The sequence below is a fragment of the Haliotis asinina genome, chromosome 15 (assembly GCF_037392515.1).
Source record: "Haliotis asinina isolate JCU_RB_2024 chromosome 15, JCU_Hal_asi_v2, whole genome shotgun sequence".
NCBI classification, from domain to species: Eukaryota; Metazoa; Mollusca; class Gastropoda; order Lepetellida; family Haliotidae; genus Haliotis; species Haliotis asinina.
Genome location: NC_090294.1, coordinates 23,367,744 through 23,384,462, shown reverse-complemented (window position 1 = coordinate 23,384,462; position 16,719 = coordinate 23,367,744). Strand labels below are relative to the sequence as shown.

Sequence of the window (16,719 nt, the reverse complement as noted above, 5' to 3'; positions counted from 1 at the left end):
AGATTAATATACTGAGAGAAACAAATAAAGGAACGCGGGAAAATTCAACCGTTCCTTGAATATTTTTCAGCTTTCATCACCAGCTTTGAATAGCGAGATGTGGGAGGGAATTTGTGTATAAATACAGGGACACTGCCATGAAGTGACGTTCCCTTATTTGTTTCCCTCAGTATATTAATTAAACCATCCATGTTTAGGGTAATAATTGCTTCTACGACTTGAATCCCTGCCCAGCATCAACTTCTACTATCTACGCTCCCAATACCTTTCATTAAGATAGTTTAGGAGTTGCTGTTAACAGTCGTGGGGTCCTTCGTTTGATTTTTTCTCCGGTGACGGCGTTATGTTAAACAACAATACGCAACAGTTTAATTCGCATAAAACATAAACAACTTCGTGAATGCTTGACCCTTATTTGTAGTATATTTATATCTTGGATAGCAACGGTGAACCTATTTGTGTTGATGGTCGTTTGTAATCGATACAGTCTACAGTAGATCCGTATTTCCTCTAATACAGGCCCCCCTAAGTAATTGAAGGAATTACAGCAAATTTGAAGGAATTGCATCTCAAATATAAACAAACGCGAAACAATTGCAGCCATATCGGCAATTTAGCGGTAATAACTGAAATACATCGGTCATTTCGGAAGCAATGTCGGTAATACTTAAAACACGCTCGGCCATCTTCGGAGATTTTTCGGCTCACTTTCGTGATTTGTCGGTCACAAACGGAAACTCACGCAGCAAAACATGGCGTCGTTCGAAGAAGCACCCGTCTCGGTGAGTTTTGTTTTTAGTTCCTAATATTACATTTTTATACTTATCCATATTTGACCACCCTTGTTGAAAGCGTTTAGGTATGAGGTGTTTTTGGAGCTGCAGCTTGTTGTTTAGGAAAAGACTGTCACTGCAGAAGAGTGTCACAAGTCATGCCCCTGGAGGTTGTTTACATCTGAACCGAAAAATCTCCGAAGACGGCCGAGTGTGTTTCAAGTATTACCGACATTGCTTCCGATATGGCCGATGTGTTTCAGTTATTACCGCTAAATTGCCGATATGGCTGCAATTGTTTCGCGTTTGTTTATATTTGAGATGCAATGCCTTCAAATTTGCTGTAATTCCTTCAATTACTTAGGGGGGCCTGTAATAAACGCCGGGAATCTGATGGCGTCGTGCTGGGAAGACTAAAATATATTTTAGATGTCCCGGGAAAATTTCGTTGTAAAAAATAACATCCCGTGCGTTTATTAGAGGAAATACGGTGCATTGTATTTAACTATTTAACACCGCTGTGAACATCTCAGCCATATAAACATGACGTATCAGTTTTATGTAGGAGAAAAGGAGAGGTTTGCGAGTCTACGTGGGTTTTTTTTGTTTTGTTTTTTGTGTGTGTGGTTTTGTGTGTGTGTGTGTTGTTGTTGTTTAACCCCGCATTCAGCAGTATTCCAGCGGTCTGTAAATAATCGAGTCTGGACCAGACATTCCTGTGACCAACAACATGAGCACCGATCTACGCAAACTGGGACACGATGACCTGTGTTAACTAAGTCAGCGAGCATGGCCACAGGATCCCGTTAGTCGCCTCTTACGATAAGCATGGGTTGCTGAAGATCAGTTCTAACCGGATCTTCACGAGTTATATGTGTATGTGCGTGTTGGAAACTACCAACCATGAACCGGAATTCAGAACAACGAAACCGTCATATGTTTAGGAAATTATATATACTCTCTTTGTAGTGTCACGTAAAACTGTGCATTCCACAATCTGAGAGCTAGACAGAGATAGAAAGATAGATATACATGTATACGGACTGACTGACAGAATACGGCCAATCAGTATATCACGAAACTATTTTAGCATGTGTCACCGATAACGACGGCCTTACGTCCCGACACTGAAACCTGCAGGCAGCAATTACTATCTGACATGTGAAGGCAGAGCAGATATGACGAGATAATCAATACAACATATGTCAGGCCATGTCGGACATATTGTAGTCACTTCAACGACGAATGGTGTATGAGTGAGTGTAGTTTTGCAAAGCATTCAGCAGTATCCAAGGTACAAAGCGGCGGTCTGTGTAAATAATAAAGTCCGGGCCAGACAATCCACTGATAAACATCACGAGCATGGATATAAGCAGTTGTAATTCTATGACATGTGCCAATCACGTCACCTGATCCCCTTCGTCGCCTCTTACGACAAGCATAGTTTACTGAAGATCAGTTCTAATCAAGATCTTCACGTGTCAGCCCACAAGATAGTCTTATACTCTAACATTACAAACAATGAACGAAACGTTTTGAGATTAACAATATTTGTTTGGGCAATTCCTCATGAAATTGTGTGCTATGACTTCACTACAAGAATGTTGTCGAACATATTCATATTCACCTGTTGTGGAGTACGTTCTATTGCAGTACTGTTTATTTTGGGGGCGCCAGCTGTTTCTATGAAGGTTACTTTGCAAACGTTTATCAGCCTCTAGTAAACATGTTTTGACATTTTACTTCTCGGATACCTAGAAATTAAGAAAAAAGTAAAATAAATCAATAGAAATAAAACAGGACGGAAGGACTATGGTTGTGAAAACACTACACAATGCCGACCAAAATAAAAACACTAACACAAGTGGTGAGAACGTCACAATTTCCTTTTCACATCTAAACAGTCATATGGAGTAATTATCGAAGAGATTTAATCCTAATATAACAATACAGAGCGAGATTGCGCGAGAGAGAGAGGGGAGAGAGAGACAGAGAGAGAGAGAGACAGATTGAGAGAGAGAGTGATAGAGGCTTTTACATGATCTCAGCAGCTACTAGCCAGATATTTTATGGGTGCTTTTTCAAATTCCATTTGCTCTATCAGCAATAATCTATGCAACTGGGATACAGTGGCATGTGTCAACCCACAGGCAAACTGCAGCATAGAGGATATGACAAGTCTTCTTTTATGCGAGCGAAGCGAGCAAAGGTTGGCAACGTACTTCTCTCGCTTCGGTTAAAAAAATATTTTTCATGTCAAAATAAAATATCGCCACCATCAAAGGTATACATCTATTCCTTCAGTTGTGCTCTCACATTTCCAACCCCATGTTGAACAATTACTCACGTGAAATATTTTTTTATTCAACATTTCAAGAGCAACTCGTGGTATATCAGACCGTTCTTCGCCTCCATTACCCCTACCGGGTTCCGGTTCAACGGAGTGACGGAATAAGCAGAAATTAAAAAGAAATACCATATTGCCTAATTTTATCATGAACCTGTTGGAGTTTATTTATCTTTTCTGTCGTCGCGATTGTTACAATTTTCGTAACATTTATTCTACATAAAAAACACTTCTCGCGTAATGGTCGAATGAAGCAGGGGAGGTAACTGTAAGTATTCCATATGAAATAATACCCCTCTGTTGCTTCCTACCGTGGAGTTTGCTATAACGTCTGCCCATGTTGGTCCGAGTGTTGTTCTTTGGAAGAATGCTCACTGCTGACCATGGTCTTTTGCAAATGCTGTGTTGCCGAAGGTGATTAAATATTATGTTATCTTGCTCGAATATCCAGAATGACACTGACAACGTTACCCAAACGGTAGATCTCATACATGTCGTTGGCGGTGTTGTTGTGGCAAAACGTTCATGTTGTCACCGATAACTCTGGCGAAGCCCGGCTAGTGTTTAAAGCTTTGACTCGTCACGCCGCACACCCGGGTTCGTTTCCCAACATGCATACTATATGTGCAGCCAATTTATGTTATCCCCCGCCGTGACACTGCATTAATGCTGCTAACAGCGGCGTAATGCCATACTCACTCAGTCACATCAGCTAGAGGCAGCATTCATATTTGCCCGTCGTTGCACCAAACACTTGGTGGATCTAAGGTCTACCTCACGAACACGGTGCAAGTAGGCCAGATACCCCCACGAATTACTTCAATTGTTAAAGGTCACGTGCAACCAAAAAATCAAACATAATTAAAATACAGTTATCAAGTATTCATGACATATAATATACATTGTAGCTTCTAAAAAATAAACAAAATCATAAGCGTACAATCGCGATTCAAAAGTGCAATATTTTGTACTTGGGCTTACTTCCCTCGAAACGAAGCCTTCAGGAGACCGAACCCAGTCATAGCGGGTGGGGGTGCACTGAAGTGTAACGACGGCTTCCGATTGGCTGGTTCATTTGCTGATACGCTGAGGGCTCATTGCGTGTATAGAAAGATGATCTGTTTGATGGGCCTTTTGAAGTATGGCGTGTCACAAAAAAGTAAGATTCTTAATGGATAACAACTTCTTTTATTGGACTTGCTGCGTCGTTTCAGTATGGATTCATATATCGTTGTCAAACAAAAGGTTGTTATCCAGAAAGAATATATATAGTATTCCCAGAAATTATTGAGAATCATGTTGCGTCATGTAACTCATTACGTTTATTAACTTCTGGCGTTTTACTTACATAAACATGTTAAAACATCATCCTTTTACAGTCTCAGTCTTGTTTTAGTACTTTGTTAGACCTCCTCGCTCAGCAATGCATGCCTGAATACGCCTAGGTACACTACCCATCAAAGTTTGTAGGTAATCGTGTGACAGGGTATCCCAATATTGGACCACCTCGGCCTTCATATCTTCAATATTTCTCAGTCCCTTTTGGTTTATTCTGTCCTTCATGACTCCCCACACATTCTCAATTGGGTTAAGGTCTGGGCTGTAACTGGGCCAGTCTAAAACTTGAATATTTTCGCCCGACAACCACTGTTTTGTGTAGCGCGCAGTGTGTTTTGGGTCATTATCATGCTGAAAAATCCAATCATCTTCATACAATGTTTGTGCTGTCGGAAAAAGGTGACCATTTAGAATGTCAACGTATCTTTCTTTTGTCAAGTTTCCCGTGAAAACACACAATGGCGTCACTCCGCGTGCCGATATGCCACCCCGCATGTGAAACTTCGGGCTATGTTTTGGTCGCTGGTAGATAGGTTTGACAGTATCTTTGGTCCACATTTTCACACAGTTAGGGAAAAGCCAAACAGAACTTTCATCCGAAAAGAAAACATTAACCCAATCTTGATTTTCATGAGCCCGACACCAGTTTAAACGTTTTTCCTTTGTGCATCTTTCATCAACGGCGAGGGAATTCCACGTTTTTTCACCCAATTAAGTCTCTGTAATTCCTGCCTAACTGTTTCATTGCATACCTGAGGACTTCCTCTGCTAATCATTTCATTTGTGATGTTCTCAACACTTTTCAATTTGCCCCTACTCACAATCTGCCCAAGTCTTCGGCGATCCACAACACTGAATTTCCTAGGCCGACCTGCCCCTGCTTTGTGCTCTATCCCGGTTCCTGTTTGAATATTCTTCAAAGTTCTGTAAACTGTAGACAGAGGATTACCATGTCTACAAGCTAACACTTTAGCATCAGTCTCACCCCTTTCAAAATCATCTAGAATGAGCTTTCTTTTCTCTCTTGCTGTAAATTCTGCCATGTCAACACAGGAAGTCGTCTGCTCAGACAAGGGAGATAACTCTTGACGTAATGAGCTGCCTTCTAAGCCTTCAAGAGTTGTCTCCTTTATTTAGTATGCTTAGGGCATAGTGAAAGCCCTTTTTCCAATCTTAGCATCATTAGAAAAAAACAAAGATTTTCTCAATAATTTCTGGGAACACTGTACATAAAGATGTTGGGTTTGTGAGATACATGTTCTCTGAATTTGTGTTCGATCCAATCAAAAATCATCTCTGCACAATGGTAAACTACTGTCATTCGTCCAAATACAAAGCAGGCCTTGAAACTGACAAGAGTTTGCACCACTTTCCGTCAGATCCAGTCATCCGAGAAAAATGGATGTAGTTTGTTTGCAACCCACAGACATAAAACATGTCATGTGTACAAGTTTCACACCTGCCTAATTACATAATGAGGCAGAGTCAGGACTCGGGTGCACGAGTCATAAATCATTTTATTTTGTTTATGGCTTATAGCCTGATAGGTGTTAAGTTCAAATTGCGTGTGGTCAATGATTGAAGCTGTGTATTGCATATTGTCGTTAGCAGGCATGCAGGCAGACTTATAGGTGTCAATAAACCAGACATAGAGCTTTCTCTGTGACACAGGGTGCTTACCACAATCAACAAGTTATTTTTATGTAACGAGTAGATTATTTACTTGTTTGTGTACACAACCGAGATTAGACTACTGCTCACGACCTTATACTCCGGGCATGGATACTGTTTCAAGCTCCGCGAACCTATTCACTGCGCATGCGTTATGGGCGCGACGCAGCGCAGCTGTTGAAACTGCTTCCAGTCGTCCGTTCGGTGATGCGTCAGTCCAGCCAAAATAGTGTGACATGGACGGAAGCTTCGAGGGGAGTGAAACAAGCCCCATAATGCAACTGAAATCGACTTACTCTAATTACCAATTCACAACTCAACAATATTATTTAATAAAAATAGCATTTATTTGAAGTAAAAAATGTTAACCTTATGTAACAACCAATATCATCCTCTCACACTCACTCATACACGATGCGCTCTCTCAAAGGTGTCTTAAAATCTTTGTAATATGACTTGCTAATAACGTTTGATAATAGTAAACTCCGCAATGAAATACTGAAAGCCTTGATGTGATCAGTGGAAACTAACTGCAACACGTATAACGGCTGAAGTGTAAATTGCATCTTGCAATTCTTGCAAACAGAGCTTGTATATAGTTACGAATGACACACAAACCATATCCCTTTTATAAGCATACAAATCTTCAAAGTAATGTATTTTCAAGAACTTTTTGCTATAAAACAATGCACTCAAAATGTGTATAAACGTGTAAAATCATGTACGTACAATATGTTTTAATGTTTATGCGAATTAAAGAAATATGTCGATAACATTCGAGACGGTAAATGAATTGTACAGTATAGTAGATAACCAGTTATGAAACTGAAACATTACTGCAACAAGGAAAGATCAACGTTGAAATGACCAATTTAACGTTGTCATGGCAACAAGAATAGCTGGAGGTCGTCATGGAAACAAGAGTGAGGTGTTACGGCTCGTGGGACAGTATAATATCACGACGACAACTAATTGTCATGGAAACATACATTGTCGTCATGGCTACACGGACAGTTTAATGTTATGACATCAGCTTATTGTCGCCATGGCAACGCGTTCCATTTATAATATTGCATATCGTTGTAGGAAAATAGGTCTTTTGGAGGTCACAACCATGCATAGGAAATATGATAAGTGTTCATAAACTAGAAACTATACGGTAACAGTAGAACTGACAAATAGTGAATCATATGTACAAATGCCATGTTGAATGATCAAAGTTAACATGTTAAAGAAAAAAGTTTATATACATTTTTTAGAAGATTTCATTCGTGTGATGAATATGTGAAGGAAAATCGATAAATTGAAATTCTCGTAAAACATAATTTACGATAAATGAAAATATATCTATGGACTTTTTTGCCCCGTATTGATTCTATAGTGTGTAAATCACATAGCACTGGACACTAACATGGTCAGTCGAGACTAACGCCAAGCTGACCTTGACACTGGCCCTGGACAAGAGGGTTAAAGCAACATTGTACTGATGAACACCAACATTAAAACAATGCGTTTTGTGAGTTAATACAAACAACAATAGGTAAAACACTATTATCTACATCAGAAGGTCGATTTTGTGGTAACTAAATACCTTCGTTTAAACTTCATTACTATTTACATAACCTCAAAAATTTTCATTTCAACTTAATAAAATTCTACATTAACATGACGGAGCATTCTTTCATGTCTGTGTATATCACCCGAAAGGTGAAAACAAATGGCCACACCATATATAAACAAGAATATTTTGAAGATAAGCATACACAGAGTTCACACATAACATTCGCGCCAACAGACTAGGACACACTGCAGACCACGGCTGGACCGATCACGTGACGAACATTTATTTAAATCCACGTCACGTGACGACATTTCTAGCGTAGGCAATATGGCGGTGGCCTCGTTCTGGAAGACATGGAGACTGCATATCACATGATGCTGTTACTTTAAATGAGCGCTAGCACGATGCCATAAAACCAGGATTTACGTAAGCAGTTCATGAGCGTTGCATGGCGAAAACTTCAACGTCATAGATCCCCAAATCTTTGAAAGCATGCCACCACACACTACAGTATTCACATATAATATTTTGTCTGTTGTGGTCTATATTTTGACATGGCCGCATTTCCTGATCAATTCTGATGAAAAAGTGATTGCTGTCCATTTTAATGTAAGTGTCAAGACCAAAGGAAAGGAGTGAATGAGAATTATGTTTTGCCTTTGATAATGGTAACGATGGTTTTCTTAATCAGTTTTAAGCATCGTGTAGCGTTCATATTTCTGACGTCCGTGAAGTACGGATACGATATTACCACACTTCACACTTTATTCTGGAGTTCATTTTTGCAGCATTTGGACAGTCGAACGCCCAGGAAAATGTCTTGAAATTTTCTAAAACGCCGTTGACCCTGATAAGAAAATGGAAAAAGTGAGGTTAACGCATAGTCGTTTATCAAAGAAGATCGAAAGCACGTGAGATTCTCTATCATCGCGTTTCTACTAAAATGTCTGATCAACTTTATGACTCTTGAATCTGATGCATGATTATATTATTGAACCAGGGGTCCTTTCACGAAGCAACCTTTAGTATGGTTAACCTTAACTCCCATTCTTTAACACTGCACTAAGGCTACCTAGATCTGAGCCTCCTTTCACGAAGCAACCTTTAGTATGGTTAACCTTAACTCCCATTCTTTAACACTGCACTAAGGCTACCTAGATCTGAGCCTCCTTTCACGAAGCAACCTTTAGTATGGTTAACCTTAACTCCCATTCTTTAACACTGCACTAAGGCTACCTAGATCTGAGCCTCCTTTCACGAAGCAACCTTTAGTATGGTTAACCTTAACTCCCATTCTTTAACACTGCACTAAGGCTACCTAGATCTGAGCCTCCTTTCACGAAGCAACCTTTAGTATGGTTAACCTTAACTCCCATTCTTTAACACTGCACTAAGGCTACCTAGATCTGAGCCTCCTTTCACGAAGCAACCTTTAGTATGGTTAACCTTAACTCCCATTCTTTAACACTGCACTAAGGCTACCTAGATCTGAGCCTCCTTTCACGAAGCAACCTTTAGTATGGTTAACCTTAACTCCCATTCTTTAACACTGCACTAAGGCTACCTAGATCTGAGCCTCCTTTCACGAAGCAACCTTTAGTATGGTTAACCTTAACTTCCATTCTTTAACACTGCACTAAGGCTACCTAGATCTGAGCCTCCTTTCACGAAGCAACCTTTAGTATGGTTAACCTTAACTTCCATTCTTTAACACTGCATTAAGGCTACCTTAGTGACGATCACTTTAGTGCTTTGGGAAAGAATGTCCTGGTCAATTATATGGAGTTAAGTCAGGCATGGAATGCAGGCATTATCGCCAAATGACACATGTAGATTCTTGTCATTAAAATAAACCATAGCTGCTCTGAATGGGTGGGTCCATATGGCTTTACGCCGCTTTTAGCATTATTCTTAGAATATCGCTACAAATAGGGGAATCGAACTCAAGTCTTCTGCGTGAAAGCTAATACTTTAATTACATGGCCACCTCACCACCATCCATTACTTGCTTTTCCTTTGTCGGCCACAGCAAAATGTCTTTCTAATGAGTATTTCCCTGAATGGCCTTTATGTGGTCTACAATCAACATGGACATGTACACCTACCTCGCAAAACCTGGACTGTGTGGATCTGTGACTAGATGATGCAATAAGCCATAATTTGTATATTTTGAGCAGTACATCTGAAACGAAAATCAAACATTTGTATCACAAAACATGTCCTTTCAGAAAAAAACATACATATATGAAGGAATGAAACGTTTTTAGGTTTTCTTTCCCTCCGCGTTTTATGCTTGTAATAATTTGGTCAGTTTGGTCTAAAAACTGAAAGAGATGGTATTAAAAACTCGTGAAGATTAGAGTTAGAATTGGCCTTCAGTAAGCCATGCTTGTCGTGCGAGGCGACGAACGGGATCGGGTGGTCAGGCTCGCTGACCTGGTTGGCACATGTCATTGTATCCCATTTGCGTCGGTTATAATGTTAATAACTGGATTGTCTGGTCCAGACTCGATTATTTACACACCGCCGCCATGTAGCGTGGATATTGCGGAGGCCAGCATTAAACGAGAAAGAAACATTTTGATAGGTATCGCAATTGATTCTATCACTTAATGAGTGAGCTAGGTAACATTTTATGCCATATCGGCAATGTTTAATCCACATCATGACGACGACTACCATTGAATGAAGACATTTGGGTTAAACTCTAGCTTGCATCAACACTTGTAATACCTTGCAATAAGTGACTACGTATGGATTTCCGCCTCTTTCAGCATTATTCAAGCACTATCAGCGGGGAGACATTGGCTTCACACATTGTATCCATGTGGGGAATCGAACCCAGGCCTTCGGCATGACGAGTAAATGTTTTAACCACAAGGCTACCCCACCGCCCCAATAGGCAATGAACAGTAACAGATACACATAGAACAAGCAATCATGTATGGAGACGTTTGTATGTTTGTGTGAATTAGATGCTGGGGAGCTTACCTGTGCAAAACTGACAAAGAACACCTGATTGTGTGTTAGATTCAGCCCGGGGAGAGGCGTCTCTTCTTTATTCTCATCCACCCACATGTGATATGCCTGGCGACATGAGAGTACGCATCACGTTAATTTTAGCAATATTGTTACAATATCATAACTTTTGCATTGATACTGTAATCAAATAATTAAGCAAAACTCGACATAAACTGAGACGAACAAGCAAAGGAACACTGAAAAATTCAAGCGTCCCTTTGATATTTTCCAGTTTTCATCCTCAGCTTTGAATCGCACTGTGGGACGTGCCATGAATAAAGCAACAGTGCTTCCATCAGTATATTTGTAGTTGTGTTTTTAAGGTAAATGACTAAAAGTAATAACTCTCGTTAACCACATATGACATTAAGCAGCGTTCCCTTATTTGTTTCCCTCAGTATATTTGCAGCTTTTGGTGTAAAAGACGAGTTGTAATAACTCTCCAGTTGACCACATATCTAGTAATGAAATACAACGATATAGAGGTGATATTAAATCGTCTTACGAGTCAAGTGTGAAAAACATCAAACCATGCAGAAGTGTATGTTCCCAGTTCGTAACGTTGATTACACTACTAGTATCCTCCTTAGTATATCGATCTCGACATTTAGCTTAATGACATATAAGTAGTATTGGACAAAAATAAATATCCTCCATTTGTTTACAAAAAATATATCTTTTATAAATAAATGGAAAAAGTTTCATGAAGATCTCGTATTGCTATCTCGTGAATGGTATGATAATACAAATACGGAAGTAAGTGTTGCCGGGTCTCGGAGCATCTACTTACAAAGGCAGCGGCTCGCAGCCCTCCATTGTCTGCAATATTTTCATCTAATGTAAAGGTCCCATTAACCTGAAACGAATAGTGAAAGAAATAAAAAACTATTATTTATCAGGCAGAGAATAGCCTACTACAACTGGTTATCAGCCTAAAACAGGAAAAAGAGAAATAGAATATGGTTGCCACGGAGTTTGGAGCAGACAAACCGCTGGGACAATTAAGAGTCAGAACTCTGCAGATTGAAATACTCTGACTTGTACCACTGGGCCTTTCGTGTCTCTAAGGGATGTTTACACAGAACAAAATTTGGCGATATTCTTCAAACTTTGTTTAAAAAAGAGGACAGTCATTGCAACCTGTATCTGTATGTCATGTACATGTCATGCACACACATCATGACATTGAAAACACTAAACTTACTCTGTAGCCATCTCTGTTGAATTTTCCATACTGGCCTTTCATACATTTAGTGGTTTCTGCGAAATTGGCAGCTGTATGGGGATCCCACCATTCCTCAAGTCGACCCACTCGATCATACTGGCGACCTGCAAACGTTACATAGATATTATTTACTACATAGATATTATTGCATTACTTTACATTATAAAAACAAGTATCCCACCTTGCGAGGATACCACTAACCACTGCCAACGCTTATGAGAAACAGTAATATATACTGAGAGAAACAAATAAAGAATACCAGAAAAATTCAGGCATTTCTGTATTATTTTCCCGTTTTCATCACAACTGGTGAAAACTGGAAAAATTTAAAGGAATGCTTCGTCATTTGCATTTCATCAATCTGGAAATTCCAATATCCCCGACATTGGTATATATCATATCATATCATTTCATTTCATTTCATATCATATCATATCATATCATATCATATCATATCATATCATATCATATCATATCATTTCATATCATATCATATCATATCATTTCATATCATATCATATCATTTCATATCATATCATATCATATCATATCATATCATATCATATCATATCATATCACATCATATCATATATCATATCATATCATATCATATCATATCATATCATAAACTTGACATAAATAAAACATATATCAACCATACCTTGTATGTCAAACGCATGTGTAATTTCATGACCTATGATGGACCCCATAGCACCAAAATTGACGGACCTGAAAGGATATACGACATTTACAGAACATATCAACAGACAGATGCGCATTCGCTCGAGTTCAACAGACTGACAGCAGTCAGGACTTTATAAATGTAGGATAATAACAAAATATGCATCTTATTTATGTGTTTATTTCAGCCATCAAGACGTAATTCCCCGTGCCCAAGGGTACAACAACCAACGCCCCGAGGGACCAATGAACAACGTATTTATCTTTCCGAACACCTCAATGTTAATTTTGAATTGTTTGGGGCAGGGGTACAAAACCTTTTTCAGCCATCGCTAGATTTTGCGGACAAGAAACACAGATTTAGAGTTATCTCCCTTCCACCAATTTGCATTCGCAAAACATCGGTCGGTAGTTTCCACACATCATACGTGATTCGATGTTACAATGAATTAAATAGTGACTACTACGAAGTACCAATGAGTCCGGCATTCCAACCGGGGTACATCGAAATGTTACTCGCATGTAAGCTGGGTACATTGAAAATAAGAGAAGCGGGCTCAATCAGTCACAATGCAACATTTATGTGTGAGGTAAGATAAACGTTTTGTTAATCGATCTCTACTGTTTCAGTAGTAACATTGGACTGGGTTGTAACAAGCATGCTTATAACGAACGGATAAAACGAACTCTTGTTCTCTTGCTGTATATATTCAACGAATATAACCAACCAAAGCTAGTGATCCACTTGGGTCGGCTATTACGGTAGTATAGTGTACTTACTTTGGTCCATTTGGAATGTAAAAGGGAAGATGGAACATGGCGATGGGGAAAATGATGTCGTTCCTTGTGGGGGAGTAGAATGCGTTCACCGTGACCGGCGGACGAAGCCAGCTGCAACAAATATCGGTATCTTAGCTCTAAGGTTGGAGCATCTTAGTAGACTAACACCAAGATTAACGAACCCTTGAAGAATGCCGTTAGAATTGGTCTTCAGTAACCTATGCTTGCTGTAAGAGACGACTAAAGGGTTGTTATTAGACTCGCTAACTTTCTTGACAATCGTATGACAGTTCCGCAGATAGATGCGAACGCTTTTGACTACTTTACAGTTCCGCAGATAGATGCGAACGCTTTTGACTACTGGTCCAGATTCTATCATTTACATACCGCTGGCATATAGCTGGATATTACTGATGTCGGTGTGAAAAATAACAAACAAAACACACCAAAAATAAAACCAAACAAAATGGATAAATGTTTTGGAAAGAGGTCCCCTTTATATATAATATTAAATCAAATTAACGGTGATATTCTTTGTTAAAAGCTTTACTAAATACAGTGACAGAGCAGCTTCGCACATGTGGGAACGAGGACATGGTGCATACATGCTTAGCTTATTCAAGGGAGGTAACTCTAACAACTTTCGTTGCAGGATACTCCATCACAGGTAGAGCTCACGTCCAGTCTAAAGGTAAAAATCTATTTATATCCTTACCTCTTTTTTCTGTCTGGTTTTTCTTTCAAAAGATTATTTGCAAGCTGCAGCTGGAACTTCCGCCAAGCTTGAATATTCTTGAACCAGTCCCCGACAACCTCAAACTGAAAGTATGTGATTCTAACTTTAGCGTGTCACGGCAATCCTACTATGATAATTACTGTGAATAATAAACTTTACATTTTGTAAATTTAACTAAAATTACGAACATTCATTGAAAGAAACTGTAAAACTGTCATAAGAAATAGCTTTGAAGTATATTATATAAGTAGCTGAACGTTCGTAAAGAATATTTCACACAGTGAATATGATACGCGGAGGAGGTATTCCAAAGATTAATCAGAGAAGGCTATCTGTCTAATCCCATTTAGCATATTGGGTAAATTAGCACGTAGGATTCTCTGGACGGATGAAAGTCAGTAATGACACAATGTGTTGTGATGATGATGATGATGATGATGATGATGATGACGACGAAGACGACATACGACCAAATTTCGTTTTGTTATACAGTTATGGTTATTGGGGGTGAATTAAGCCGAACAGCATCTCCTAAAAGAGTATGGTAGGACCAACCGTGTGTCACTTATCAACAGTTTTCAATACTTACCTTCGTATAATAGGTATCCAGGAAAGTACCATTGAGAATATACAAGGGGTAGCTGATTTTGTCTATGATATGGTCGATCTGAAATGAAAATGTCGAACTCTGAAACAATCAGCAGCTATGATTAAATCATTTTTAACCTTTGACCTCAATAACACTCAAGCCATGTAAATGTGACAGAACAGAATTAATATATATTGTTACTATGGCGATAATAAAACATTGGTTAGTTGGGTTTAACGCCCCTATGGACAGATTTCAGGCCACCAACGGGACAGGGTGGGTGGGCACTTGACTCGGTTGACACATGTAATGGTATTCTAGTAACCTGGATGCTCATGGTGTTATCACTGGATAGTCTGGACAGGCTGCTGCCATGCAGCCGGAATATTGCTCTGTGCAGCGTTAAACAACAACTAATCCTTGAATGTCATAATATTCCAATTGCATACTTCGATGCTCATGCTGTTGATTACTGGATGGTCCTGGCTCGATTATATACACAGCGAATCCATTTAGCTAGAATACTGCTGAGCGCAGAGTCAACAACAAACCAACAGTTTTCTCGAGGTGTGGTTAATGTGGTACGAAATCCCGAAGTAATGCTACCGTTTCTGGGACAACCAGGACCATGGGTATGACACAGACAAACTAGGAATCATCACCAGAGCGGATGGGGATTCAAACAAACAAATCCTGATCCAGCAATCCAAGGGACGCAACTCCACACTACAAAAGGCCGTGCCAAGAGAACCTTTACCTGTGCACTGAAAGTTTTCAATGGTAAAAGAGTAACTACCTTTTCTGATGCCTTTGTTCTTGTACCTTTGTCCATCCAGAACTTCCTCAACAGGTAATCCTTGAATGCACTTTTTACATACACGATGAGGTCTTCAATCTGTAACACAAAGAGCATATATGAGCATGTATAATAATATCGTTGTCAAAATCAAAACTAAAACAGGAGTAAATGGTCATTACCATAAATCAAACCACCAGGGAATGTTGTGTCCAGTGTTCTTGGAAGTGCTTTATTAGAATAACTGATTAACTGACCCAGGGCAATTATTTCTATGTAAAAACATAAAATTGTACTTATTTTAATAATCCTCCTCATGACTAATACATCACAGGCGTATTAAATAAGCATGCCCCCGCGGTGTAAGCCTTTTAGATACCCTCATTACGGTACTTTTTCAAATAGACTATCCTCGGGCAAAGTCCTGCAGGGTATATTTAGATAACTATCTTGTATGGAATTCAGTTAACTTCTTTTATAACGAATATACTAGTAATGAACTAATGGATATAACGAAGTTGGGTTTATTGCTCCTTATCACTAAAAGGTACTTTTCATACAAGACTGCAACACTGATATCATTTGCAATTCGGACTTTGCGACGTAACAAGGTGCGGATTAACGGAGTTTCGCTTTACACGGGTACACAAGTCCAACCTTTTCTGCATTCTCTTCATGGGCTGTGCCGCTGACGTAGATTGCCCCCGTAGCAAACTGCATTGCGGAATTTGTGTAGAAGGCACATCGCTTCCAGTGTTCAATCATTTCCTCCTCTTCTGCAAATGTAAAAAGACGTAATTAACTAACAAAGAAGCCTGCAAACATCTACAGCAGGCACAGTATTATATGACACAAAATAACAATAATGATGAATATAATCGTAACAATATAAAAGAAACCCGTTTACATAGCGCCTTACAAGCATTTCAAAGGCGCGTTAACAGTTAACACTGTAAACATAAAGATAACAATAATATCTGAACCGTTAGATAAAATTCATGATTAAGATCGATGACAGATCTTAACTCCAATACATTATTCAGCATTTGATAAATTAAGAATACACAAATTTCTGGAATGAGAAATCCGCTGTTAAGTTTATGTGTAATAGAATAAAAATGATTTACTTATTTCATTGTATTGAACATTTTCATTGTATAAGGTATAACAAAACTGACTTGCTCAAAGGGTCTTTGGTATA

General features: G+C 39.1%; 1 protein-coding gene across 9 annotated transcripts in view; it reads right to left on the bottom strand.

Annotated features, from left to right (window-relative positions):
* Nucleotides 1–6,457: 6,457 nt before the first annotated feature.
* LOC137265379 (endothelin-converting enzyme homolog) overlaps nt 6,458–16,719 on the bottom strand; it is a 151,637-nt gene continuing 141,375 nt past the window's right edge. For all 9 annotated transcript variants that reach the window (XM_067800769.1, XM_067800768.1, XM_067800771.1 and 6 more), the window contains 11 exons: nt 16,176–16,294; nt 15,519–15,617; nt 14,723–14,800; nt 14,113–14,216; nt 13,398–13,508; nt 12,598–12,665; nt 11,916–12,040; nt 11,502–11,567; nt 10,682–10,777; nt 9,796–9,872; nt 6,458–8,537 (listed from right to left, as the gene is read on the bottom strand). In XM_067800769.1, the coding sequence (XP_067656870.1) occupies nt 8,438–8,537; nt 9,796–9,872; nt 10,682–10,777; nt 11,502–11,567; nt 11,916–12,040; nt 12,598–12,665; nt 13,398–13,508; nt 14,113–14,216; nt 14,723–14,800; nt 15,519–15,617; nt 16,176–16,294 (1,043 nt within the window). In that variant the 3' untranslated portion in view covers nt 6,458–8,437. The remainder of the gene's footprint in view (nt 8,538–9,795; nt 9,873–10,681; nt 10,778–11,501; nt 11,568–11,915; nt 12,041–12,597; nt 12,666–13,397; nt 13,509–14,112; nt 14,217–14,722; nt 14,801–15,518; nt 15,618–16,175; nt 16,295–16,719) is intronic.